At 43.3% G+C, this 27,733-nt stretch overlaps 2 protein-coding genes across 3 annotated transcripts; both read right to left on the bottom strand.

Moving 5' to 3' along the window:
• Positions 1-1,337: 1,337 nt before the first annotated feature.
• bmi1a (bmi1 polycomb ring finger oncogene 1a) lies at positions 1,338-10,955 on the bottom strand. Of its 2 annotated transcripts, none has more exons than XM_084034187.1 (10): positions 10,632-10,955; positions 6,518-6,652; positions 6,241-6,337; positions 5,706-5,761; positions 5,057-5,104; positions 4,753-4,861; positions 4,083-4,128; positions 3,672-3,770; positions 3,423-3,503; positions 1,338-2,646 (listed from the first exon to the last, which is right to left on the bottom strand). In XM_084034187.1, the coding sequence occupies exons 2-10, from the start codon at positions 6,627-6,629 to the stop codon at positions 2,290-2,292; spliced, it is 1,005 nt and encodes a 334-aa protein (XP_083890313.1). In that variant the 5' UTR covers positions 6,630-6,652; positions 10,632-10,955; the 3' UTR covers positions 1,338-2,289. The 2 variants fall into 2 exon arrangements, with proteins under 2 accessions (XP_083890313.1, XP_083890312.1); XM_084034186.1 differs by lacking the exon at positions 10,632-10,955 and adding an exon at positions 9,922-10,386.
• A 451-nt stretch (positions 10,956-11,406) lies between these two features.
• On the bottom strand, positions 11,407-15,538 carry commd3 (COMM domain containing 3). The gene is made up of 8 exons (XM_084034188.1): positions 15,275-15,538; positions 14,385-14,496; positions 13,499-13,562; positions 13,380-13,414; positions 12,720-12,780; positions 12,585-12,641; positions 12,419-12,472; positions 11,407-11,700 (listed from the first exon to the last, which is right to left on the bottom strand). Exons 1-8 carry the CDS (start codon positions 15,453-15,455, stop codon positions 11,641-11,643), a joined length of 624 nt encoding a protein of 207 aa, XP_083890314.1. The 5' UTR covers positions 15,456-15,538; the 3' UTR covers positions 11,407-11,640.
• Between the last annotated feature and the right edge of the window lie 12,195 nt (positions 15,539-27,733).

Below are 27,733 nucleotides of genomic sequence, written 5' to 3'. Positions count from 1 at the left end.
TTATTTTATTAAGTATATTGCCTGGTATTTCACTTCTTCTTTTTCTAACAACGTTTATGCAGCCTATCAGTAACAACAACGTATTAAAATGTAATTTCAAATATAGATATATAAATATTTTCCCTCCCAAACTCTTTAACTTCCATCGGATCATAACTCATGTTTTTTATTTACGTAGGCCTATTTATTTATTAATTTAATAATTGACTAATAGCGGAATTGTAGATTCTTTCGCGGTCACTTTGTGTGTGTGTGTGTGTGTGTGTCGGGGGGGTAAAAATAAAATACTTTGTCTTAATTGCTTAATCAATCAGTTAATACCGAAGAACAGATGGTTTTGTGTATTAAATCGGAATAAACCATATTTTCGTTTCGTTGCTTTGACTCTAATTTATGAAGTGATGAAGCTGCTCTGTAGGCTCAGATGGAAACACGCGGGTTCTATCTGACAGCGTGATGTGGTTTATCTGTTTCATTACTTATAGGCCTGTTCTTAAACCGCCTCATTGGGACCTTCTTATATTATTCCTAAACTATATATAGGCTTACATTGGGGTACACTCAATGTGCTGTTGGTTGATTTTCCTCTGCATTTAGGTGCTTATGTCTAAATAAATTACTTATATGATTGCTTTGATCTGACCATTTTCTCCTTACCAATTAGGCTTTTTAAAAATGTAATTTATCACAATGTTTCTCGAAAGTATATACTATATATATATATAAAATATACACATACAATATATGTATATTATATATATATATATATATATATACTTTACAACTCTACTTGTGATTTCATGCACCAAGCAGATCTATATGCTAGAACACAATTTGAATAAAATGTATATGAGAAACAAAAAAATATTTTTCAAATCGCCAATTTAGCAGCTTACTTTTAGCTTCCAAGATAGGAAGATGCCTAGATGAGTTTTTTAGACGGCGTTACTCGAGAAGAAAAAATACACTGAAATGTAATTCTGGAAGATTAAAATATATTGTTGTCCCGTAGACAAATGAGACAAAGTTCTTAGTTCATTCTCCATTAAAACCAACGCAGTAAATACAGCTAGTTATAAATCATCATTCCAAAATACTTCTTTCTCCTTTGAATGTATTGAGAAACGTGATTGGATCACGGAGCTGACCTCCTCCTCCTCACCTCTCGGAGCTGGCCTCCTTAACCAAGTTACGTTGCCCGCATCGGTGCTGATTCCCGGACAGCTGCCGGTGACTCGCACAGTCCGCCACGTTGAAGCATCCCTTTATTTGTTTTTTTCTTCATGGAAAACTCCAGACTGACCGCCCATCTCCCCCCCACAAACAGAACAGGCCTCTTCTTTAAGTGTAAAATGTTTTATTTAGATGTTTTATACTGTGCAACAGTAACAATACAATAAGTTGTCCATACAATCGAGCGATACAAATACGGGAAAAACACGGGAGACATCAAAACATCTGTCATCGAGCATGAAATGGAGCCGAACAGGAGTCCAATCCATTCCCTGTGAACAAAGGGGGAATAAGAGAATAACGTCATCGCTGATTAAATATGCATTTGTTTATATTTACACGTGGATGCTCTGAAACTGCTTACAACGTATTAAAGGCGTAGAGGATAAGCAATCCGATTCCACTGCAGCTACAAGAAACTTTTTTTTATTTTCCAGTAAAAGGCAATTTAAATTTCCTCCATGGGTTTGTTTTTTTTTCCAGGCCAACAGCGTTGTTCAAACTCATGTTCCTTATGTTGGAACAAGATCAACGCCTGAAACACTTTTAAAAAAACGTCAACATGAGACGTGTGGGGGGGGCGAACACGCAGAATCTTCTTTCAACAGAAACCCCAAAAAGTGTTATCATGAGCATGCATGTTCAAACAGACGGTTAAAAATAAAAAATATCCCAACACACATGAAAGAATCATGATAAACACGTTTGATCCGAAAAAAAAAATATGTAAAAAGCAAAATATAAAAGTCTATCTTCAGTCACTTGTGTAAAATAAAGATGTAGCTTTAAAAATGGGATAAATGCTTGTCCATCTCTTCTCCAGCTTTCTTTCTGCTTCCGTCGGCCATTAAAAAAAGTTTCCCAGCGTCCTCCTTGCTTTTATTCTGAAATGTCTCCGAGTCCACTAAACTTACATGTGACGCCATAATATTTAGAACAACAAATGGAGAGAGAGAAAGAGATAACGTCGTCTACACATTGGAACTACGTTGGCATGGAAACCGTGGGCCTATAAGCTGCGCGGGTGTCTGGCTGGTCCGGGTCGGATCCCCCGCGTCATCCGGAGGAGGTCGACGAGCCGTTCACAGAAACCTTGCGGGGCTTGCTGACGCTGTTGCCGCCGAACTGCGTGAAGGAGCGGCTGGGGGTCGGAGGAGGGGCGGCCGCCGCGGTCCCGTTGACGCTGACGGGGCCGTGCGGTAGCTGCGGGTGCGGGGACTGCGCGGGCGTGCCGGGGCTCGGCAGCGACGAGGACGTGGACGGAGCCCCGGCGGGACTTCCGGCTTTGTCGCTGGAAGTATCGCTCTCGGGACCGGATCTGCTCGCGCTGTTCTGGCCTTCCTGCTGCGCGTGGCTCACCTTCATCTTCTTACAGTTGGGTCGGACTCTGTACTTCAGCGGCAACGGGCCGTTCTGCGAGGAAGGGTTGAATAAAAGGCATAAAACTAATAATGTTAGAGCTGTTGAATTAAAAACAAAGCCATCAAATAAATACCCTCAAAAAAGAAAAATAAAGTTCTATACAAATTCTTCACACCATGTTTGAACCAACCTTACACCTACAACAAAAATGAACTCAAAATGCAGTTGTCCAAAATTCAATATGGTCTGCCACAGCCAATAAAAACGTGGTAATTATTCCAAATTAAATGCAACCACGATCAAGCACTATGAAAGTGTCCAAAATAAATTTGAAGGACAGATGAAGCTTCATATTAGCAATAATAATCAAACGTGAGCCTACAAGCCAAATTAAACGTTTGAACTGAGCTGTGCATCCCAATCCAACAGCCACATGTCAGTCAGTTTTCTATATTTCAAAACAATGTTCATCACTTATTTTCCACTGACCTCCTAATCCCAAGTTTTTTTTCTGTGTAGTGCTTTTTTGATAAATAATAATACATTAACTCAAATCTGAATACCCAAATTTTAAGATTGAAATTCAACATTAGATGCCATTATTTTGAAGTAATTAAACACTGGATTTTTTTGTTTTTTTAAAAAGCATTAAATCACAAGGTGTTTAAGCTCCAGCTGGCAAGCTGAGATGATAATAGCAACATGTATTAGACAATGTAGAAGACTTAAAAATTTCAATACAGTATCATAAACTGGCAAAATATCATTTGAATTACAACCATTGGACAGTTAAAATGTAGATAAAACTAGCTCTCTAGACCTCTTACCCGTCTCCAAGTGTAGATGTATGCTATATCCATTAACGTGTAGTAATCTTTCAGAGGCTCGTCTTCATACATGACTTCCACCTAGAGAGGGAAAAAACGGTACAATTTAATACAACAGTAACTCAATTTAAATAAGAATCATTATACAACAATTACTGTGGACCAACAGATTTATGTTTAAATAAATCTCCAATGTATATTAGTTAAAGATCATATGAACAAATAATGAATGGGTAAATCAATTCAGACCTGGTAGGCGTTCGGGATGTCCATTTTGCTGCGCAGGAACTTCCTCAGATGCATGACTGTCATGGCTGCTGGACACTGGAGGTACCTCTTGTTGGCCACCTGCAGATGTGCGTATTCCAAAATTACATATATGACAATACATCTGTATAGAAGTATAATGATATAGAATGACTAAGCATCCAAATCGGATACAGACTAGAAAATAATTTGCGATACTAATTCAATGCAGGCTTTTCTCAAGAGGAAACAATGTTTACTTCAAATACGTCAAATTTCACTACAGAGGTGGGGAATTAAATATCCAGTAGTGAAAAAAAATTGACTTCAGAAAATTCCATTAAAATATTGATGTAAAGGATGTTAATAAGAAATAATGCTGGCAAAGAAGAGAATGTGCCAAAATCAACTTGCCATATTTTGATCTTTAGACTGCTTGTCCTCCACTGCACCTCCCAGCCTGCACAGAATAAAACAGAGAAAATAGGAATACTTTACAAGTCGGATACTTGGGATTTCTATGTACCAACAGTATACCTATATGTTAGAACACTATTTGATTACCAGCAATTAATAATATATTTTAAAAAATGTATATATTTATCAACATCTGGTGATCTACTACTACTCCTGTTCATATTTTTCCCTGAAACAATATTTGACACATATTTGTGATTCAGTGCTCATGTCAACAGCCCTTAAAATGTTCAAAAGAAAAAAGTATTAATGCACAACATCAAAACAAAAACAAAAAAATGTAATTAAGGCTGAAACAGTTACATCCATTAGATATAAATTAGTTAATTCCTTAAAAAGTAGCCTATAAGAAACTATGATTGGACAAAGGCTAATTTCTTCAAGAACATGTGTCACTCAGCTGTGAGTTCTGCCCCTCAGGACCCGATCATCATATTATACAAGACAATACACACATTTAAATATTTCATTCAGCTTATTATGGCATAATAATCATGACATTTCTCGCTACTGTAACCAAGTCAAATATTAAGTGTGCCACTCTGTCAAGAACATGAAAAAGTAGCATTAATAATAAGTGGCACCAAAGATAAGAACAAAAGTCTACCTGCTGTGATCAAAGAACTCAATAGAGAGGCTGATGATCTCATCATCAGTGATTATCCTCTTGTCCTCGTCTGCCACCTCGCCACGGTCCTCGTTTGATCCGTTAGAGGCTGCACACACACACACACACAAAATACTTTAAAAAAACAACCTAAAAAAACAACATGAATCCAAAATATAACTTGGAACACTGAACTGCAATGAAACGCCTACAGAGAATAAACTCTTTCATTTCGTCCACAGTTTCAGGAGATGTGGTTCTTTCTTCACTGTAGTGACTGAAGGGGAATAACAGATCAACTCACCATCTACGGGGTGCTCCGCATAAAAGTCTCTCCTCCTCTTCATTTCATCTGGGGACATTCAGGAGGACAAGCAATTACAAGTCTGTACACTTCCCGCTTTGGCAAAAATATAAGTCGAGTTCTTAAATAACATACGGGGATAAATTGCATCAGCATAGTGGCAAGGATGTAAGAGTTACCAACGTTTGGTAACGTTACATTTAGGGGTTATTTCAGGACAGCAAACACAGCTTGTGCCTTAAATCCTGCCAAACACTCCACATCCATTTTATCATCATATTCATCCTCGTAGGAACGAAATATACGAGACTTGGCCATAAAACCAATGGGAGTTTTACCCAAACTATTTTGAGAGGTTTGATCTACGGCAGACAAAAAAAGCAGCCCGGTAAAACGACTACATGTGACAGTGGAGACGATTTCAGCTCAGCAAAAGCAACATATATAACAGATTATAAACATACTGAAAATAAGTGGAACTTTGTAAGTTGGTGTGGATAAATTATTTTGATCATACACATTCTTATGTCTTTACTTTTTACTTGGCTGAATATACATTTTTAAAAAAAAGATCAAAATCAAAAAAGGTGGAAAATATTTCACAGTCAGAATAAAAGTAAGCACATGTTCTAGACTGTCGGACTCTTACTTTTGAAGAGGCCGGGGACCAGCTTGTATACGATGTCCTGTAGAGTTTTGTCAGACCTAGAAAGAGGAAGAGAGAGAATCGAGTCAAGTCATTGTGACACTGGAATCCTCAACAAACCAATAAAACCAGTTAAAGAAAGCAGTTTACAGTCGGTTTGACTGATCCTGTTCAATGAAGCTCATGTAGAAGAAGACAAATAAAACCTCATGAAAGCACGTTGTGTGAAGGCTGAGCTTAAATACATTCATACATACAGCCACACACATTAAATAGACATTCTGCTACCAGGATTCAAGACAATCTCCAAAACTACTACTACTGTTGTAGTGTTAATATTACACACAGCAGCCTATAAAAACTTCATTTCTCTATATAAGAAATAATATAGGTGCATCCATTCAACCTATGATGGGGGTTTACTCCATGAACCTCTATCTTGCCTATAATAAATACACATTTATATAAAAAAAAAAAGAAGAAGAAAGAAAACAGAGGAAAACAGAACAATGCAGAAATGGGAATAAACAGTCCTCACCTAATGTTGAGCAGAGGCTTGGTTTTATGCACTTGTACATCACAGATTGGACAGTATTTGCTGGTTTCCAGATAGCGCACAATGCACATCTTACAAACTGCAAACCAGAGGAAAAAAAACATCTTAAGACATATCCATCTACATTTACAGCATTATCAGTTTAAATTAAATACAGGGAAACATGCCAGAAAGATCCATGGAGGCTATATTCTCTCAGTCCTGTTACATGTTAACACAGAGAATGTTCTGCAGCCATTGTTTGTGTCCGTTTGCTCACATGAGTGAAGACATTCGATGATGGTCGTCGCGTCGATGAAATATCCCCCGCACAGCACGCACATGAGGTGAGGGTTGAGCTCCGTGATCTTTATCCTGGTCGTCCGATGCATGTTGAGGGAAGGGAACAACAAGCCTGCGTGGAGAGGGGAAAAAAGAGCAAGTCAAAACAACGCACGCATGGACGCCGAGGAGGCATCAGAGGGCTGCAGGTCTCCGACGCAGACCATTTGGAAAACGAGGCTGCTTGTTTGTTTGACTGCGTTGAAGAAACACCATCTTTTATGCTAATCAAACAATAACCAAAGGGGAAGGAGCCCGACAGAGGCGCGGTGAATAATCATAAATCAATCGGTGGGAGATCGATGGAGCTCCGCGCTCCTCTCCGCCACTTCAGCGTTAAATCACATGGCAACACCAGAGGAAGAGTGCGGGTCGAAACACGCATCAAAAAGTTCATCAGCTCCAATTAAAAAAAAAATTATAATTTGGGTTTCATGTGTCATGCATTAGGATGCATTCTGTCACATCGCTCGGGTCATCTGCTGTTAAATAATGCAGCACTGAGAGCTATAGTTTTAAATTCCACAACAAGTCTATATTTATAATTATAAAACACACCCATGAAGCATTGAGTGCAGGCTGGCATTCTAAATAAATTGAGCATCTCTCGATACAAATAGAGACTTCAAAACAGCACATTTACCCAAAACTGAATAAATAATATGAGCTAGGAGGTTGGTGCTGGTGGGAGAGGAACGATGGAGATGCTGCGTCAGGTGTGCCACACGGGCTATGGGGAAACCTGGGCGTTTCTATGGCAACTCCTTTTGCTTTTTCAGCCCACATGGCTGGTCGCCAGGCACCAGAACGAGGCGGGATCCCGAACCAAAACAACAACACGGCGAGCCGCCGGGGTCCGGAGAGGCGAGCGAGGAAGGGACCGGAGGCTCCCCCGGTTCCCCCTTCCGCGCACACAGACAGCGGCTGGACTGCCAGGCTGCCGACAGCACGGCTGCCATTTTGTGGAGGAAAAAAAACAAGCCCGTATCGGTTCAACGGGCTGCGGGGTTTCCTCCGAAAAAGGGGGCGAATAAAAACCAGCATGCGACACGTTTACACGAAATGCCCGGAATCTTAGCGGACTATAAAAAAGGGGGGAGTGTGACCCGCGGAAGAATCTCCGCTTTATTCGGGTTCGCGTTGCTTTCCGTGGCGCGATAACCAGCGCGGTGCGGCAGCAACATGGCCAGACAGCAGCGGCGGCGGCGGCGGCGGCTGAAGTTGAAGCGCGCACCGGATCGCACTTATTTATTCTGCGCCGCGTTTCCACTACAGTGAGCGTCGCTAACGCTTTACGGACCCGTCTATAAACAGATCTCTGTGCCAAAGTGTTTATGAGCCATCAGATGGAAGCTCTCAACGCCATCATTTAAATCAGCGCGTTTTAATAAAAATCCATAATGACTCCTCCCTTTACCGCCTGAAGAAATAAAAACACCAGTTATTAAAAGTACAAATATAGCACTAGACACGAGGAGGTGACCCTCTTTAGATGACAGCCGGGCCAGCCCCGGGCCACCACGCGCCCAAGCCCCGGTGGTCCAACCGACCTCTCCCGGCCGACTCTGAACGCACCAGCGCGGGCACGTTTGCACTCCACACATGGACCATGATGGATTGGATAATGTCTGCATATATGCAAGGAGCCTGTTGCGCCATTAATCGATCGCCTTGTGTTTGGACAACTGCTCTCCCCCCGGTCCGCAGGGAGCTGCGTGCTCACTTAAGGAGACTCCGAGTCAGCCACGAAGCCCACCGCCAAGACGTGGATCCATAGACCCAGCCAAGATCCTCGTTATGGATAGAGAAACAATAGATGCAGCCTACACGCCACTGTTGTTTTTCTATGGGCAGTTAAATTGTGGAGTCGGTGTTGATGGCACGTCGTCAATTAATTCACAACCGCTCCTGAATCTTTAATCCTCTCGGTGGAGCAACAACAATTGCCGAGATTTTTCCCCCGCTTCTCGCAATGACCCAAACCTCGTTTATTTCCCCCCAAACGAGAGCAGCTCCTCTCGTAAAGGTTCCCCTTACACGTAAACCAGCAGCAGCTGGAAATAACCCAATTAAAATCGGCAAATGGGAAAACACCAAGCCCTCGTATTAACCCGCTGTCAAGTCAGTTTCAGAACATCTCGAAAAAACAAATCACCGGAGATTCCTGACTGACCACATGACTGAGGCTCATTACAGGCAATACAAACAAATCAACGTTGGTCGGGTGTGTTACATTGTGCCTAACACGCACTGTGAAGTAACCCGTCCAGTCTGGAGCGTCCATCCACCAGACCTGCGAGGCTTTGGACCCGAGAACCCAGAGTGGGGGGGAATACATTCATATGAAGCAATTACGCACAAACAGGGGCTGTCCAACAGCAACCATGGCTAAAATGATCATGTTTATCCCCCAAAGAGGCAGAAGCCCTGGTGTAGTCCTCCTGTCCGAGCACCAAACACAGAGCCACACTGTGCGCCAGCATTTAGCTGTATAAAGGTGAAAAGATGGAAATACATAAACATGTCAAACACACAATCAGCATTTATGAAATAAGCTGCAAATGCCGACTGTTTGGGAGACACAACCAGCCCTTTGTACCCTGGCCGACGTGTAGCTCATATTTCTTTAATTATTATTATTAATTCTCAATAACTCAGCCTTCCTTCTTAATTATGAAAACCACACACTGATTCATAAAGAGCCAGAGAGCATATGTAACGATGATCCGGCGTTTATCAAGCAGTATAGCCGTGACACATTGAGGCACAGCGACGGTTCGCCTCATTGTCACGTCTGTGGGAGCGATCCAAGTTAAGTTAATAACTCCACCATTCAGCCACACACGGACAAAAGCAACACGGCACCCTGTTTGCAACACGCCAAACATTCCGACTCTATAATATAACGACGCTGCGTGGACGTACGGGGACGGAGGGACCGTTCGGGGCACTTGCTGCCGGTCACATTCAGCCAACCGGGTCTAGTTCGCTGGAGATCTCCCACTTTACATAAATCCAAAGGACGCAACGCGAGCCCCGACCGCGACCAGCTCATACGGACACGTCCCTCGGTAGTGGATCATGCTACACCGGGTGCGCGGTGGTCTTAATTCGCCTTCGTGCTCGAGCGGCGAACATGTTTTGCACACACACACGCGCGCGCGAGAAGAAAAAAAAGTGGTGCGCAGACACACTCGCGGAGCTCCACGTCGGTGATCGCTGCAGCCGCCGCTGAAAGCTCCGCATCCACCGCTGGATCGGTCCGTAGAAACGCACAAACGCGCCGCCGCGAACCTCCCCTGCTGCCCCGGCTAGTTAGACACGATATCGAGGGAGACGTACCTGGAGGCTTGGCCGGGAAATCGCTGGGTCTCGAGGCGAATAGACAATGAAAGTTGAGAGGCGATCAGCAGAAAATGAATAGGAGCCGAGCCGCCATCTTGAAGCAGGCTGCAGACGCTGTCAGTGGCGGAGGGCGCACGGCGGACCGGAGCGCATATTCAGACGTGCGGAATCAAACTCCTCTTTTTTTCTTCCCCTCGCCGCGCGCGCGCCGTGAGCGTGTCCGATCCGCGGCTTCGAGAGAGCCCGGTAGTCCGGGTTCGGCTCGGCGGGGCTCGCACTTCGGCGCCGCTAACTTTGCCTCCAAAATATCCGCTTCACCCCCAGTAAAAACGCAGCAGTGTGTGTGTGCTCTGTGGAAACTGACACCGTCCCCAAAATGGCTTGTAGTTCGACCGCCCCGCTTTGGTCACGTGCTCTCCCGCTTAAGGGTGCCCAGGAATTACTGTCGGTGTACGCTGTTTTCCCCGGGTCTACTACGCATGATGTAGCCGAAAATAACACACTAAACACACGTATGTACATGCTAATAGGCTTTTAACCACCAACACGCGCATTTTACTCAAGACTGTGCTCTACTTGAACCGAAAGGGCAGCGGCTCGAAGCCGCAGAACAATTCCAGCCTGCTGTATGGTCTTTCTAATGCAGCCATGACGCATGATTTGAAATATCCCATAATGCACATGCATACAGTTTGATACCCTTTTACCTCGAAAAAGGCGCAATCCGTGCACTTCACGTGTATCACGCCGTCGCTCAGATGGCTGCGTTTAAGGGGCGACTGGAAAGTAGGTTAGTGATGGTGTGTGCCCTCGGTCCGTCTGATGTTAAAAATAACACGCACCCACACGCGCTCGTGTTCGTTTTGACCGTCGAAATGTCTCTCGAGCCACTCAGCTGCAACGCGCGACCCTACCTTATTAATCTCTGCTTCGTCGTTGCTTGAAAACACGTCCGTGTGACAAATAGCTCTGGTGTCAAACCTTTGTCACAGACGGTCCTGACATCTGCAAAAAAAAAAAAAAAGAAAGAAAAAAGAAAAAAGAAAAACGCGCCGCAACTTCCACTTGATGAATTGGAGCCTTTCTCCTTCAGCCAGCCGCAGAAAACGAAGGCATCTCGGATGTTTATGGAATCCGAGCCGCTGTGGTGCCTCAGCTGAGGAGCTTTGAACCTTCAGCCGGGTGGTGGATGCAGAAAAGCTTGAGAAAGTCTAGAAAATTGGGGGCGGGGGGGGGGGCAACATTGTCACAGAGCAATGTTGCTAATAAAAAAAAACGTAAGTTTTGTGTTAGTGGTCTTTTCTAAATAGGCTAAATCCCAACAAAACCCTCTGCTGTCATGAAACCATGAGGCTCCTGGTCAGGGTTGACTAAACACATACTTCATTGGCTCCATATTCAAATGAAATGTTTCAAATCTCTCACACAAAACATATGGCAATGACTGTTTCAAGCAAGTGTATTTTATTTATTTATTTAAACAAAAAAAAAACGCATGTCCCCACGATCATTTCTGAAGACAATGTGGATCAGTGTGAGCACATGGAGCCCTAGAATTATTCAAAGCACAAGGGGTTCTTTTTTCCGTTTTTAATTGAAACGTTGGAATGATAATTGTCTCACACGCATGCTCGTCACGTCAATCTGAGGTACAAAAGAGGCAGCAAACGGCAGACGTTCAGAGCTTTGTGCTGGCGAAGAAACTGGACACCGGCTTCACATCTGACTGGCTTTCTCCACACTCTTAGCAGCGTCTTTGAGCTTTCCCACCAAATCCTGAAAAAAAAAAAAAATACCCATAACCATGATTAGTAGGAGCACGTCCGGAGATGGAGTTAAATCAAAATAAAATAATTATTTTAAAAAATATATTTAATTATAGGCTACTCATTAAACTTAATAAGTATGCGTTCAGAATTATTGGTTCATTCTGCCTTGATATTGAGTTACTTTATGTCCGAATTTAATTCCCAAAAAAATATTTTTGGATCGTGTATCTGACTGCAGCCCACGTGATTTAAATATTCTAAATGTCAGCCCTCCCATCAAACAAACAGCTGAGGTCATGCTGGAACTTTATATCACATATAGTCTGCATCTATAAAGGCTTCAGCGATTATGCGTCATTTCTTTTCACCATGAATATCATCTGCCGGGTTCCTGAGCATTTATACTACATTTAACGTTGGACTGCAGCAATGAAAATCCATTTCATGTCCAGAAGAAGCGCTTTCATTGAGCCCATTACGTCCAACGCGCACATATAATGAAACAATTTAACACATATTTTCTTAGGAAATTGCCGTGTTTGAAGTGGAGACAGTGTGCCCCGCAGCTGTCAGCTCGATGAGAAGACTTCTTTCATTTCTTTTTTTGGTTCTTTCACAGGAAGGCTCAATGCGGTGCGTAAAAGTCGCAAAAAACTAACTCTGGTATAATAATGTTAGAGGAAGAGCACGTAGATTATAGAGGAGCACCACCATCCTTCCTCTACCTGTAGCTGCTCCACTGTGCAGGTGAAGCTCAGATCTTCCGGCGATTCTTCTTTCTAACAAAAGGAACAAAACGCAGTCGCCGTTTTACGCACAGAAACGTGCCAAACAAACCCAAGAAGATTTACAGCCACTTGAAGGCATGACAGACGTGCATCCGGGTCTTACCTCAGTGTTCAATGAAATCAGGTAGAAAGGCTCGTTGACCTTATCGACCTGGCCGTTCTGTCGGGGAAACAACAATTTTGCACAAGTTTGCAACCAAAAGGTAAAAAAACATATATTCCAAAAGTTTTTATGTACCTTCACGTGATATTGTAGACGCCATGACGCGTCCTTAATCTGAGGTGGACACCTTCCTATACTAGAGGAGACGGACAGAAAACACTTTATTGCAACTGTAAACTCGACTAATTGGAGATTATACAAACATTCCGCATCAAAGTCGTGTAGAAAAGGCAGACATTTGTTCTGAAAATGTATCTGAGACTTTTGGTTCGAGGTTTACCACATGCCCCGCAGTTCTGTGTGTCATGTGATATTAAAATACTTTTTATATGAATTGACATTAACAGCCGTTTCAGATCAGTTTGCAGACAACGTGGTTTTCACAACGAGCTTTTTGTTTATGGCGCGTCACAAAGCAGCGTTTACGTTGCAATCCCACTCTCTGTTCCTGACTGGACTCAAGCAACAACTTGCTTCCCCTTTCCTACATTTCAGTAAATCCAGTTCCATCTCATGTCATTAATCATCATTAGTGATCTGGAGTTTAATAAAAATAGGGGGAAAAAACGTTCTGATAATCAATTAATCATCAATGAGCAAAATCGTTCATCTTCAATGTTTTACTTTCTTTAAAGAACACCATCTCCCCAGTTTGATGTTGGAGATGTTTGATGAGTTTGTATGAAACAACTCAGTGCACAGATCTCTTCACTCACAGCTCTAAACATCACTCACCTTGCTAACAGACGCTCCAGCTCTTTTTTATGTTTCTGTAAAACAAAACATGGATCAGTGAGTTAGGGGCAATACAGACTGCATGAAGAAAAAACCACACACATTGCTTGAGCTGTCACCTGGTGTGTGCTATAGAATATTTCTATTCTCTCTGCACTGAATGTGAGTTCTTCGAGGCAGGAGCTGCAACAACAACACACTTTCATTAGATTTTTGCATCTTTTTACATTTATTTTTTTACAGTAACAAATACATCAATGCTACTTTAGTCCCATTAATGATGTCTCCACTGTCAAAGTAACATTTACACACAGGTTTGTAAATTATGGTTCAAATGCAGTTTTAGCATACGGAGACATGCCTAAAATCTGTGTTAAGAACAAAGAAATACCATCATAGGAGGTCTTAATGGTTCTTTCGCTGCATATCGGTGCTTGTTTGATTATGACACACAACAACACTTGATGGTTCAGCTTCTATAAACACCAAACACCTTCCCTTGTCAGAATAAAGGCTTAAACTGTCAGAAGCTGCATTTTAATAATAAGCTTCATCTGCTCCACTCAGCCCAATATCTCACATGCAACTGGAGGACTTATACTTATTATTTTAATGTAAACAAATGCACCTGATAAAAATAGGTTCACAAAACTTGATGAAGCCGTTTCCCAGAGCTAACAACAACATTGCTGCTGGTTCACAAGCAGGCCAGTTATCTGGGTCACAACAGCTAACCAACTCATTTGATTTGCAATATTTCAAATGCACACTCTTTTTCCATTTTACATGACATATTTTATTAAATTTGATGTATTGCTGCAATCTTGTATAGCTTCATGTTCCCCTGGTAGATCAATCAACAGGTCATTAGAAACGTTTAAACGATATACAATATAAAACAATATGAGTACAATCTTCACAGCCACGTCCTGACAGCTAAGGGTCCTGTGTTTAGGGGGCTCAAGGCTCCATAGAGGATCAACTCTTCTCCCTGAGGTCGCCTACCTTATGCTCGACTTGTCCGCGTTCTGTTTGACCGCCTCCAGTATGAAGGTGGTCGCTGCAGCGTGAGTCTGCTTGAGCAGGATCGGGTCGACCCGCTTCAGCTCGGGCTGATCTGGAAGCAACAAACACACGGTGTTTGAGGACGCAGGCAGCCTCGCAGCCCTCCTACTCTCCGTGGACGCGACGGACGCCTGTGATTGGCGGAGGCGATAGAGGCTAGTTTGCGATCCATATACTCGGATCGACGCGTGGAATGGAAATCAATGAGGATCTGCATGTGAATGGTCCTCTCAGCTGCGTCAGCTCCTTTGTGTGTTCGGCTGGTGGACATTTCACTTTGCAGTTATAAAGAGTCGGAATGCTGCACAAGTTTGGGCATCACGTGACTAGCAGTGCTGTTATTACGGTACTAGTGCAGAGGCACGGTCTTGTTTACATCGCGTATATTTAGCCTTGTGCTCAAAGCAGCAACGCGCCGCTGCCTTCAAAGATCTGCTTGTGATAAAGCGAACAATCGGACGCGTCTCCGCTGTCGGTTCGGACTGACGGGGATCGCTGTGGTCTAACACAGTCCTCCTAATGTGGCGAGCAGACTTTGTGCCGGTTTAAATGACAAAAGGCATCCCGAGAGGACGAGCGGCGGTGTGACTGCTGCATGTAAAACAGGCAGCAGCCGGAGCTATAAGACGCTGCAGCCCGGCTGACGGGCGGCTGTCTGCTCGATCAGCCGCCTCATTAAAGAGCTTAATATAAACACGAGGGATCCGGTTTACAGAGACTCGAGGCGCCGAGGAAACCCGCATAACGCCGAGGCGGCTGCTCCGCACGTCCACACGGGGAGAAACCGGAAGAGAGCGGCGCAGACAATAAAGCGGGGAGAGGCAGCTCACCGAGGACTCCGGGGTCGGCTCGAGAGGAGAGCAGGCTCCGGTAAGACACGTCCACCAGCACCTGGTAGCTGCCCTGCTCGAAGGCGGACGGGTCGGCTAGAGACTGCAGTCCTCTCTGCACTGACTCAGACAACTCCATTTTGCAAAACGGTGACCCGCGACACCAGACCACGTGACGCATCAGCTGATGCAGCGCGTCGAGCGGCGGAGGCTGAGCCTAGAGCCGAGGAGAGCTGGGGCTGGCGAACGTGGAGGAATCAGGGGGCTCAACAAGGAGGTGTTTAGGGAGCTGGGTTTGTTTCGCGTTGCTATGTTGCGTTTGTCAGGTTGCAATTCTCACCACGTCCTCTGGATTTTGAGGGCAATGTTAATATGCTGTCATTAGTCGATCCCTCTGCCGCATATTTAAGTAGCCTACCCTGAAACAAAAGTATTCAATCATAGATGGGGCCCTGCAGAGATCTAATAAACATGTAATTGTTGTGTTTTAATGTCGTCACGTGATCTACCCATGCAAGTATCTCTCTGGTTCATTTATAGCCCATTAACAGTCATAATGGTTGCTTGACATTGCATTGTCAATACACTTAGCCAACACACTGAGGGCAACTGTCATTAACCAAATATCTGTGGTTTCTCCTGTTAAATCACACCTGAGACGGAGAAAGTGATGAGAGATGGGTTATTAATTGGAACAGTTAAATGTATAAAGTCAGTTTTTATTGTTTTATTTCAAGAACACTGTCTAAACAGTCTTAATAGCCATTATTATTTATATATTTAGCACAAAAGGGATTGGTTTCTCTTATACCAAGGTGAAAATTAGAGATTGAGATGTGGATTGTGTGAATAGATGCATTATTTAAATTTTTTGTATTTATTTATGTATTTATTTTTACAATAAATGTCCTTCTGACTTGCGTTAAGTGAAGGCAGCGCACGCACTTTTAATCTTCGCCGTTCCTTCACCTGTTACTCTAAACTCGGTGATCATGGAGAGATTTTCTCCGCTTGAATCGACCGTTGTTGTGGTTCGTGTGGGGAACTTCCACGCCAGAGTCCCGAGGCAGAGTGTTAGTGAGCAGAGTAGCTCACTTATAAATTTCCATTATGTCAGGCGAAAACATGCGTAATCGGTGCGTGATGCCGACACATTCTCGAGCAGTCTGGCGTCGAAACCCCTGTGACAACGAACCCACAGCAAGGGAAACACCCTTTTGTACTCAAAAACACAACTGCATTATTTACTGTATGGGCTTGTTCTGCATGCTTGCGCTGCTGTCAGAAAACATCAATCCTAATAGGTCACGTTATCATGTGTCATAGGTGGAGACGCCGTTCCTCCAATACAAGTTCATCTGCTCTGAGGCAAACGGTTCTTTCTATTTTAGTCTCCAGACGTGTTAACGTCCCGGAGCTGCTGCTGCTGCTGCTGCTGCTGGACACGTTTACCAGCAACAGCAGCTGACGGGACACATATTGTTTCCTAATGTTGCCCGTAGCAGCTGCGCGCACGGCTTTCATCAATCCCCAACACTCATGTATAGGCTGCATCATTTGATTTCCCCTTGGTACGTGAGATCGACGTCGGCGTGTCGTCACACACGCCGCAGCTATCGGAGTGACCTCTGTGACTCCGCGCTTCGTCCAAAGTCCATTTCGGCTCCAGGTCGGGTTGTGAAACAGATCCCCCCCCCCCCCCCTCCCCTCTCATCCCGCTGTCACAGCGACGTCTCCTTCTCTCACATCATGTTACATCATCAGATTTGTTTTTCCTGCGCGATCCTGCGTCATAAACCTGACGTCAAAATCATGATTTGCAACGGACTCGCCTCCCGATTAGTTTTGTGCTGCCTAATATATTTACATATAGGGGAGACATTCCCGTTCAAAATGTGTGACTAGTTACATTTGTCTGCTATTAAATGGTGCAGCTGTTATCTCTGCAACACAAACGGAAAATGCATGATTTAATCTGAAATAGCTGACATGTTACAATTCACCCCATGTATCATACTCTGAAATGATACATTATGATATACCTGGGGTGAAATGTAACATTATGAAAAATTATTATTACAAAAACTTGGTATTGAAAACTTTTTTCAACCTTCTTGCCACTTGCCTACATGTGGAAGTTCCTTTGGTCCCTTCTCTTCTGATTTCTTCCTTCCTTTACAGAATCTGTACAGAGTAACCTGGCATATGCCATAATATTTTCCCACAGATGTGATGGACTTTCCCTGGGCTTTTGCATCATTTCATGTTGTTTCCAAAATGATTTTGTCTTTCTCTTCCAAGACATACTGAATTTCAACAGCTAGAATATAGCAATAAGCACAGTAAACATGAATGCAGTTTCATGATTTAAACTACAAACCAGATGCACAAAAATAAATGAGGTTTAAAAAAAACTTTCTTACCTGAAAGTAGAGTGAAAAGATGATTGTATCTTGTTCCTGTTTGGAGATATTGGAAGTGTTACAACTGAGCCGTGTTACAACCACCCCCGGTCTCCCTTACGTCCTTCAAAATAAAAGATGTTGTCTCGCTCAGTAATGTAACCCTCAAATCGAATAACCGACGTTGCAAATGAACCTTCTCCACATGCAGCCACCCCCGTGCTGTTTCTGTAACGCAGCCCGTATTTTCATCCCCAGGCTCATATGTTTACGTATGACTGTACAGCTGACCACAAGTGGTTTCCTCTCCATTAATAGGTCGCTTCTGTGAATATTTAAAGATGAAAGCGCACCAGTTCATCGGAAACACATTTTTTATTGTTCTCTTCTGTTGTCAGAATGAAAACCAGGCTTGCTGATCCTGCATCGTCTCTGTCACTGCATGTCGGTGGAGCCACATTCACCCTCTACAGTTAGACTGAGAAATATTACACATATCTCTGAGTTATTGAGAGATTTGGCCAAATAGTCTGTTCACCAGTGACCTCTTGAAGTAAATATGAAAACTATCAGAGAGTCTTACGTGAGTCTAGAATCTCTAATTCCTTACCTTTAACTTTTGAACGTTAATGCTTTTGCAGAAGCTAACAGTATTTAAATTCTGGACATTAAAGTTGAATAAGTCAATTATTTTTTCATCTCAACAATGATGGACAGTCCTCTAGTCTACAAATGGGTGTTTGAATAAAGTTTGCTGCAAAAAAAATAAATAAAAAAAAAATAAGGAACGCTGACCTGCATTGCTATAGCCTACTATTTTATTTTTATTTTTCCATTTCCTGTTTTGTTTTTAATCTGTCGAATAATCACTTAGTGTATTATTTCCCGCCACTGACTGCCTTCGCACCCCGACGTTGACACCCTGGACACATCCCCTTTAAGGAGACTCCGCGGTAACATGACCTTGGAAATGTGTGCATTGTCAACAGCAAGGGAGCACATTTTACAAACCAGTTAGTAAGGCAGTAACAGTGGCCCTGCTCCTCCTCCTCACTGGTGGAAACGGATTTGTTAGGACTGATAATAGACATGCTCCATTCATTGCCAAACCCTAGAGGATTAAACAGACGGTCACATTTATACCGTTTCCAGTGTTTGGTAATTTTTCCAATTATAATAATAATAACAAATACAACTAAACAAAACAAAAAAAAGTTCATATAGCCAAGTCCTGGTTTACTTTGGTGTGGCCAGATGGATTATTTTTCTTTCTTCAAAGTTGTAGTAAAAGTTTTGCAGTCATTTTCACGCGTGGAACATGAAGGGTCCGTCTAAAAGGCGATGTGACGTCAACGGCTGCGTGATTGTATGCCTTCTTGTTGTTGAGAAAGAGGCTTAGCCTAATTCTATTCTGACGATGAGTCACTACAGAGAGCGATGTTGTCTTATTAAAAATATCACTACACTAAAACTGCAAAATGGGTTGGGTGACATCAACATTTCTAGAAAAAAAAAGCAGTTCATAGAGTCCAATAAGTCTCGTGATCACGTGATTAAGGCCGTGGTGACGTTGAACCGTTCCCTCGTCCTTTAGCTGTTCAACACAACAGCTCTTTAGCCCATCTGGCTGCTATTATCTACAGTGTGTAACGATGACAGAAACAGGGTTAGTGGGTGACTTCATTCATTGTCCAATAGGCTGCACTTTTGTGATGGAAATTATGAATCACTTAATTTGCCTGCCTGATCCAAGACCTTCAGGTCCAAAGAAAGCATGCACTTCTCCCTCCTTCTACCTTAAGAGGGAAACGAGCACACGCAGTGTTTATTCTAAGACTTTCTCCTACAAACTGGTCCTGCACGAATAACCTATTTAGTAATGATTACCTGCATTTAGCCATAATCTACTGAGCAGATGTTGAGGGAGAAAAATATGTAGGCTATAGACTGCACTTTTTAAAGATGCATTCAATTTTTTTCTCAACTAACGCCTTGAAACCAGAAAATAATTTGTCTGCATATTTACAGCCAGATGCAGCTCTGCACTGTTTGTCAGTGGATGAAAAGGCATTTTTTGGAGGCACGTTTCGGTCGATCACACTCCAAAAAGTAACGTGGAGATCTAGTTTTACACAAACGATATGTAGCCTGCTGCTTGGTCCTTTTGTGTTTTGCATAAAAACCAGAGAGAATATTATGCAACGTGGCAAAATAGATTTACCAGCCTATACATGCTTTTACCCTGCCATGTTACATTCTATTATTTATAAGCTCCAAACGCCCAGATTGTGCTTTAATTAAATCTGAATTAAGCCCGGAGTAGAATGACACCACTACTCCCCAGCCACCAGCTCTGGGGTCAGGACCTCCATGTAACAATGAGGGCCCCAAGAATAAAAAGTACTAAATCCACACTGATTCATATCTGCTTATCATTTAAAAACGTTCAACTAAGCCCAAACAGTAACCTTGGAGGAGGAGAGAACAATTTCTGTTGCACTTTTTCAAAACATTAACCTATTTTCAGCCGTTTTAGCACGTTTTAAAAGTTTCATTTACCCAAATAGATCAGAAACCCTGGAACCAATCTACGCTTCTCAGATCTGGTTCAGCGGTTTATTTGTTAAACAAACAAACAGCACACGCAGCTGGGCTCACATTTGTATAAGGCTATTTAAAGGTAATTTTTAAGGCAGCTGGTAGGAGGTGAAAATTGCTTGCAGAGAAAGAAAAAACACAGCTCCTAAAGCGTTGGCTGCGCGCATATGTGGACGTGACGGAGAAAGAGAGATTTTCTTCTCTTTTTTTTTTGTGCTGAGTGATTCTGCCCCCTGTTGGAAAAAAAAAACCTCCCGGTCCCCTCCTCCCCTTCCCTCCCCTTGAATGCACCGCCTGCTATAACGTTTAAATGATTTATTATCTTTAGCTAACACACCGAATGTCATATTTCCTGATATAATCTGATATGTATATTTTTTTAATTAGGCTACCACTTCTGCCCAAATCACAAATTATGGGTTGAAGCACAATAAATGAATAAGTAAGACACATATAAACCAGTGTGTGTGAGCAGATTGGCGCGTATGAATCTACTCCAAGAATATGATTGATTAATCCCACTTAAAGGCGCAGAGGATGAGGATGCCCTGCAGAAATAAAGCAGGGCCCTATAGAATCTGTAATTAACGTCTCGCTGTTAAGTACCTCATTAACTCGGTTATATATAGCGCTAATTAAATTATTGTCCTGCAGAGCCTATATTCCCCTCTTTATTGAATCATTTTGATGTGTAATCCGTCAGATATGGTGGTGAAATGGAGTAAGAAAGAAGCGCGGTTAGGATACGACCCTCTGATGATAATATGATCACCCCCCCCCCCCCCCCCCCCCCCCAGAGGTCAGCATGGGGTCAGTGTCTTGCTCAAGGACACTCAAGCAGGGCGCAAACATGGCGGGAGAGCGGCCTATAGTGTGCGATTATTGCTTGTGAAATGTCGTGAAGTTCTAAATGCGCCGACGGCTTTTTTTTTTTAATAGCCCACTGATGGAAATTCATGGAGGGGCTAACAAAGAGCACGCGCGCACGGTCACGCGCGTTTCCGCGGCCGCTGGGTGGCAGTGGTGTGTTTCTCTCTCTCTCTCTCTCTCTCTCTCTCTCTCTCTCTCTCTCTCTCTCTCTCTCTCTCTCTCTCTCTCTCTCTCTCTCTCTCTTGTGGGGAGCTCAGAGAAACATCGGAGGGGAACAAAGAAAGGAGGGAGAGAGAAGGGGGAGGCTGCGTGTGTGTGTGTGTGTGTGAGTGTGTGTGTGTGTGTGTGTGTGTGTGTGTGTGTGTGTGTGTGTGTGTGTGTGTGTGTGTGAGAGAGGGTATGCGAGGAAGAGGGGAGGAGAGGGGGGGTCTCCCTTGTGACAGCACATATATGGAAATTTGAATGGTTCACATTCATTTGTAGCGCGCATGCCCGCTCTAATTCACCACCACCACCACCACCACCCATTAGGACTGGGAGCCCCGGCAGCGTCACCGGGTGATCCTTGGTGATTCTGTGATGTATAGAAGAGCACATCCATATAAGCTTGGTTACTCCTCCAGAGCTGTGTGTGTGTGTGTGTGTGTGTGTGTGTGTGTGTGTGTGTGTGTGTGTGTGTGTGTGTGTGTGTGTGTGTGTGTGACAATAAAAGCTTTTTTGGGGCTCTACGTGATTGTAATTACCGTCCTAAGCCTGTCCATCACAGTTACAATATGGCAGGCCAATGTTTGGAGGAGGGATATTAAATGCAAATATCACCTGACGTAAAATTCAATAACAGGGCTCATAGACTTTAACTTGCTGTTTCACCTTTTCATATCGCTGCAACTTCATTTCATAAATTTTAAATAATATTTAATAAAAATACATTTTAAAATATATATGATTCTAATATAACAATGGGCTATTACATAATAAAGGATAAAAAAAAACACATGTTGTAACTTATTAGTCTCATGAATAATAATTTAGTGCCACAGATAAGTGCAACATATAAATTACTACTGTTTTTTATTATAATAATTAGTAGGCTATATTATAAACATGTTGAAAGAAATTGCTAAACTATTCGGTCGCTTTTAAGGTGATTTAAAATAAATAAATAAAATATATATAAATCATTGTGTTCGCAACCTTTAGGCCTAATTTATTGGCTATAATACAGCGCTGTGGCTATCATCATATATTTAAAAAATATATTTTTAAATTACTAATAATATATATAATTTTTTTATAGGTAAATGGCCGGTGTTTCGCTGAGCTCGCAGTAGCCGCTGTTCCTCCTCTCGGCTGCCGGTGAAAAGCAGCTTCCTGCCGGCTGCTGCTGCTTCTGCAGCCGCTGTAAGGAGCTCGATTTCCGCCCACTTCCTGCTCGGCTCCCCGGCAAGCTTCGAGCGCGACAGTCGAGTGCGATAAAGCGAGGGAGTAATTTAGCGACTATGCGGCTGTAGGAAAACCTATTTACTGTTTTAAAAAAAAGAAGAAAATACGAGTGTTGTTTTCCTGCCGGCGGACCCGCCATGTTTAGCCCGCCTCTGCCTGAGGACGGCAGCCGGGTCGGGGCTTTTAAAGTTGAACACAGTTGGTGCTCCACTTCCAGCCAGCGTTTTTTATTTTTAGTTGAGTTTCTCTTTACCATACCCATGTTATCCAAATGTTCATACCGGAAACAAATATTACATCTGTTTTGCAACATTGTAAAAAAAAAAAAAAAAAAACTTTGAAGTCGACCAGTGGCCAACGCCGTAGCTGCTGGTTTTGTGGTGCATTGTGACGAGTCCGTCAGACGGGGATTTGTTGTTGTTTGTTCAGAACTGAGCCTGTAGGAGGCTCCCAGTCAGTCCACACGTTAAAGCCTCGATCAGATGCAGAGGTCTGGATCAAAGTGAGTTAAGTGAGTAATTGAACTTTGTGGTTACGAAGGTTACAGTCTGGGTTGACACGTTGCCAGACCCCCTCCCCCCCCTCTCTCTCTGTGTCTTGGTGAAGTGTGCAGGCAGAGGAGATTTTTTTGTGATTGTTGGAACTGCAGTATTTCACATCATATCACTGACCCAGCAGTAACAATCATGGACACCTCCTTTCACCTGCCTTGTCCAACCTCCACAAGGTCATGGTTGGCCGTCTTCGTTGGGTCCAGGCTTTGAAGCCTGGAAGTGAAACTGGTGCAGCAGCGAATAGAACTGTTTTCTATGAGCACATTTGGGGGAAAAGCAGACATTTAAATCCAAGGCCAGTTTAATAGCTGCAGCGTGAAGTCTAAAGGAGAGTGGAGCATAAAAGGATCGCTGAGATTATGGGCACGAGATGTTGTTGTGCGAAGAATCTCTAAAGAATGTTTTGTGATGCTTTGAAATGGCACTAAGAAAGGCTGTTTTTCCTCTTCTTCTTTTTTTTCTGGCATGATGTGAAAACTCACTATAGCCTGTTTATATTTCTGAAGGCTATTTGCACATTCAAGCTGCAAATAAAAATGTCCTTCATGCATGCAAAGAAACTTGAGCTGTAAATATTTGATGAAATGAAGAAAATTTGTGATCAGAAAAAAAAAAAAAAAACCCTGGAAGGAAACCAACATTTTGGTTTTCCTGTAGAACTAATACTTTTGTACACAGTTTCAGGCAGCAGACCAGACAACAGGATGTACAACGTTTTGCTGTATCCGCTACATGCCTGTTCTCACTTAGTGTTTATGCAGCAGCCACTTGTGGACTATTCTGCTGCCGATAAGGTGTCAGAGCCTTAGAAATCATGGAAATGATGTACTGTTAAAACAAGACGAAATATCCGGCACACAGTAAATAAATACAAAATGAAGAACATAGCTAAATGATTAATTGTGCTCCATTAATAAATAAAAGAAAAAACAGGCAGACGGACAGAGGGGCAGGCAGTCCAGCCCAAATTAAAACACTTTACAATCAGGCAGGACGAAGGACGGCCCTGAGGCGTCTCAGTTTCCTTCTACGTGGGGTCTTAACTGAGGATCAACTTTCATGCAAGCACTCCCAAGAAGGATGTTTCTTTGTTCTATCAAGACCAGTCTCCACAGCATCTCTCTCTCCCTCTCTCTCTCTGTTTGACAAAGAGACGAGGAAATGTAATTATGAAAGAGACATTACTTCAGAGAAGCCCAGAGAAGACCATTTACACACCGTTACCTCTCACACTGTGCAAGAAAGTTGTTCATAAACACCCTTAATACAGTCATTGATTTATTAAAGTGACAGTGTACTAATATTCCTGATAATAATACTACTAATAGTTACTGTTCCGTTTGTCCCACGTTACCCCGAGTTTCAGAGTCAACTGATGATGCCGACGGCAAGTGTAAACGCACATTTAATTGTTTGCTGATGCAAAGTGCAGCTGATGTGTGCAGAAATGCGCTCCGGGTTTGTGTGGAATGAATGCAATGTGGGACACAAAAGGAGCACAGCAGAAAGAAAAGTGGCAATCTCCACCTGACTCAGAGCCCATTATAGGGTGAGAGAGGGGTGTGTGTGTGTGAGAGAGAGAGTGGGAGAGGGAAAGACACCCAAAGGTGTATAAAGCACCACTGTCATGATCAGCGGCCATTACCAGCAGCCTGAAACTGGGTGCCAATCAGACTGAATTATTCGGCGGTGAATCGACTAGCAGGCAGTTGACCATCACGCAGAGACAAATACTAACTCCGCTCGGTCTGATTTCATTTCCTACCCTTTCTGTCACTCCTTTCATTGATTGGCTCCTGTGCTCTCAACTAGAACCCCTCTTTTATCAATCCCACCCTCCTTTATTTCTGTTGCCTTCTCTCCTTGCTGTTCTCCCTTTGTCCACGGCCCCGGCTCGTCCTGTTTTTGTGTGCTCGCGGCTGAGCACCGATGAAATCCAGGGTCCCTGTGGCAACAGGCGCTCTCAGTGCATGCATGTACGTGAAGGGCCGTGCGTGTTTGTGTGTGTGTGTGTGTGTGTCGGTTTTTTTTGGGGCAGGGCAGTGCAAGCAGCAGTCTGATCCATACTAATGTTCATTGATAGGAAAATCAATGGTGCATTGATCCAAGACTTGGCTAGGAGAGAGGGGGGTGGGATGCGAGTGTGAAGGCTGGTGGAAGAGCAACAGAAAGATGGAGAGATGGAGAAAGAACAGTAGGGGAAGGAAAGGATTAGGTAGATGAGGAAGAGGAAACGGGGCGGGGGAACGACCACTGCAGGCCTCTTCAGACGACAAAGATGAGGCAGAGCCCCGTCGGCTGCTGTTGGGGGGTGGGTAACTATATGTGTGTGAACAACCTGTCCTTTGGCCTAACTATTCCCTTTTCTCTCTGTGTCTCACGGAACTGTTCTTGAGAGTGGATGAACAAGCCTCAAATGGAACCTGAGATGCAAAAAAAAGAGAGGAGAAGAGAGGAGAAGGGGAGGGAGAAAATCAATTTTCCCAGACAGAGGCAGGCTGGTCTAATGGAGGTCTAAAAGAAGAGGAGGAGGAGAGGACATATTTTCCTCTGATTACCTCCTGTAGCCTCCCTGGCAAACGTTGAAAGCTATGATCGCCGCAGTGGCCTCGTTCATCCGACCTCTCCGCGGAAGGTATGGAGTCTTGTCTTTCACTCGGCAGCAATCAGGCTTTGACGTGGACAAGACAGTGCAGCTGAAGAAAATTCCCAACATGCAAAAAATCACTGCAAGGAAATCAGAAACAGTTACCTTAGTTTTGACTTAAGAGAATAATGTCTCCACGAGCAGAAATGCTCATTTTTCTCTTCACTAAGTGTATTTCTTTTTTAATAAACTGCTCTCTGCGGAAGTTATGTAACCGGCCGCTACATCTCTGAGAGAGAAAATTAGCTGGATTAAATGGATATAGGTTTCCATTTGGCTAAGAGGAATCATTTATAAAGTATAAAGGAAGGAAATTTGTCATTTGTGTCTTTGCCAATGGAATAGAGGTATTTAGAGTGCCCCCTTTGCTTATGATTCTCTGCTCAGATGGGCCTGTCTGATGTCATACGACCAGGTCACCATTCAATTTCCTGCAACAAGCTTGATTATTATAAATGGGTGAGTGAAGTGGACATTCTATGCAGAAGATGGAGGCAGTGATTTGCTGCGGTTCTAACTGAGTGAATTTTGGATCTTGTTTATGGCTCCCCTCATGAAGTAAAATGCATGTGCCATGGTAGAAAATATACGTGAGAATGATCCAACTGTTGTACGACAGAGTGAGCAATAAATATATACACACAAGTAGTGAATGCAAGACAACTTCAAATGAACGATTTGTGAGGTAAACCTGCCGTCTCTCCAGCTAAAATGTTGCTACAAGCCGTCTGAAGTCGGAGTCTAAAGGCTGTGACCTGCAGTGGAACCAGAAAAGAGAAGGAGAAAAAAAAGAGCCAAAACAGGGACAGATGTGGCTCCAAAACCGCAAAACCCCTCCAACAGCCACTGTACGTCTGCTTCTGTCGGCTCAGTGATGTGCTCATTAAACTTGTGAATGTTCAACCAGCTATTAAACAACGTCTCAATGAACTTTTCCCTTTCTTTGGAACTCATACTGTACAAATACCCCGTTCCTTTCCCAGGGGAAGGAGGCTAGTGAAAACGCTCACCAGGGTTTTGAAAAGCTATTAACCACGGCTGAAGGAGAGCTTGTAACACAGTGTCTGTCTGTCTGTCTGTCACTGTTTTCTGTCACTCCCTCCCTGTCTCGTTGGCTCTTTGTGTTTTCCTGTCTCTCCCGGCCTATGAGGTGAAAGTGGCTTCCATGGTAACGGCACACTCTGTTTATGCCACGACGTCTCACTTCATCACAGGCTGTTGATGGCTTTGATTTGCATGCGTGTTTGTGTGTGTGTGTGTGTGTGTGTGTGTGTGTTTACCCCTCCCATTTCTGCGAAACACACACACACACACACACACACACACACACACACACACAATACAGGTGTTTGTAAGATTAACAGGACAATTTAAAACAACAAGCCTTAACAGTATTAAGATCACAACCTTCTGTTAAATAAAACAAGTCAAAAAGCTAGTTTGGTTCTCTGATGCTTTAATTATGTCAGTCTTTTAAAGGAACATGTCGCTTTATTTAGATAAAGATCAATGACCAGTAAAAAGCATTTGTTTTTGTCATCTTAAATGGGGAGGGAAGCATAAGAACCAACCAGAACCCAAAGAATTCTCTTGAGAGGCTACAAAACAACGCAACGTATGCATTTATCTCCCGCAAACTAGAAACCTCCAACAAAAACATAGAAAGGAAATTGGCACTTTAGCTGTTCAGATTAAAAAAATGTAAATGTGATCATACTCATTTCCTCATTCTGTGAGCTGGTCCTGTACACTTAACCACTTAAATTAGCAGCAGAAACAATGATTATGACTTCTTTTCACCAAAACCAGTCGCCCCCAATTAGTGGAGTAGGGGGGGGAGAGTGAAGGGTAGGGGATACGGGTGGGGGTGAGCGGAGGAGGGAGGGGTGGGGTGGTGGCTAGCTGGACCCCCTGCAGGGCAGAAAGGGGGGAAAAATGGATTCCA

This window comes from Eutrigla gurnardus, assembly GCF_963514095.1.
Source record: "Eutrigla gurnardus genome assembly, chromosome: 18".
Lineage (NCBI taxonomy): Eukaryota > Metazoa > Chordata > Actinopteri > Perciformes > Triglidae > Eutrigla > Eutrigla gurnardus.
The sequence above is the reverse complement of the archived record's forward strand: the minus strand, read 5'-3'. Positions and strand labels throughout refer to the sequence as shown.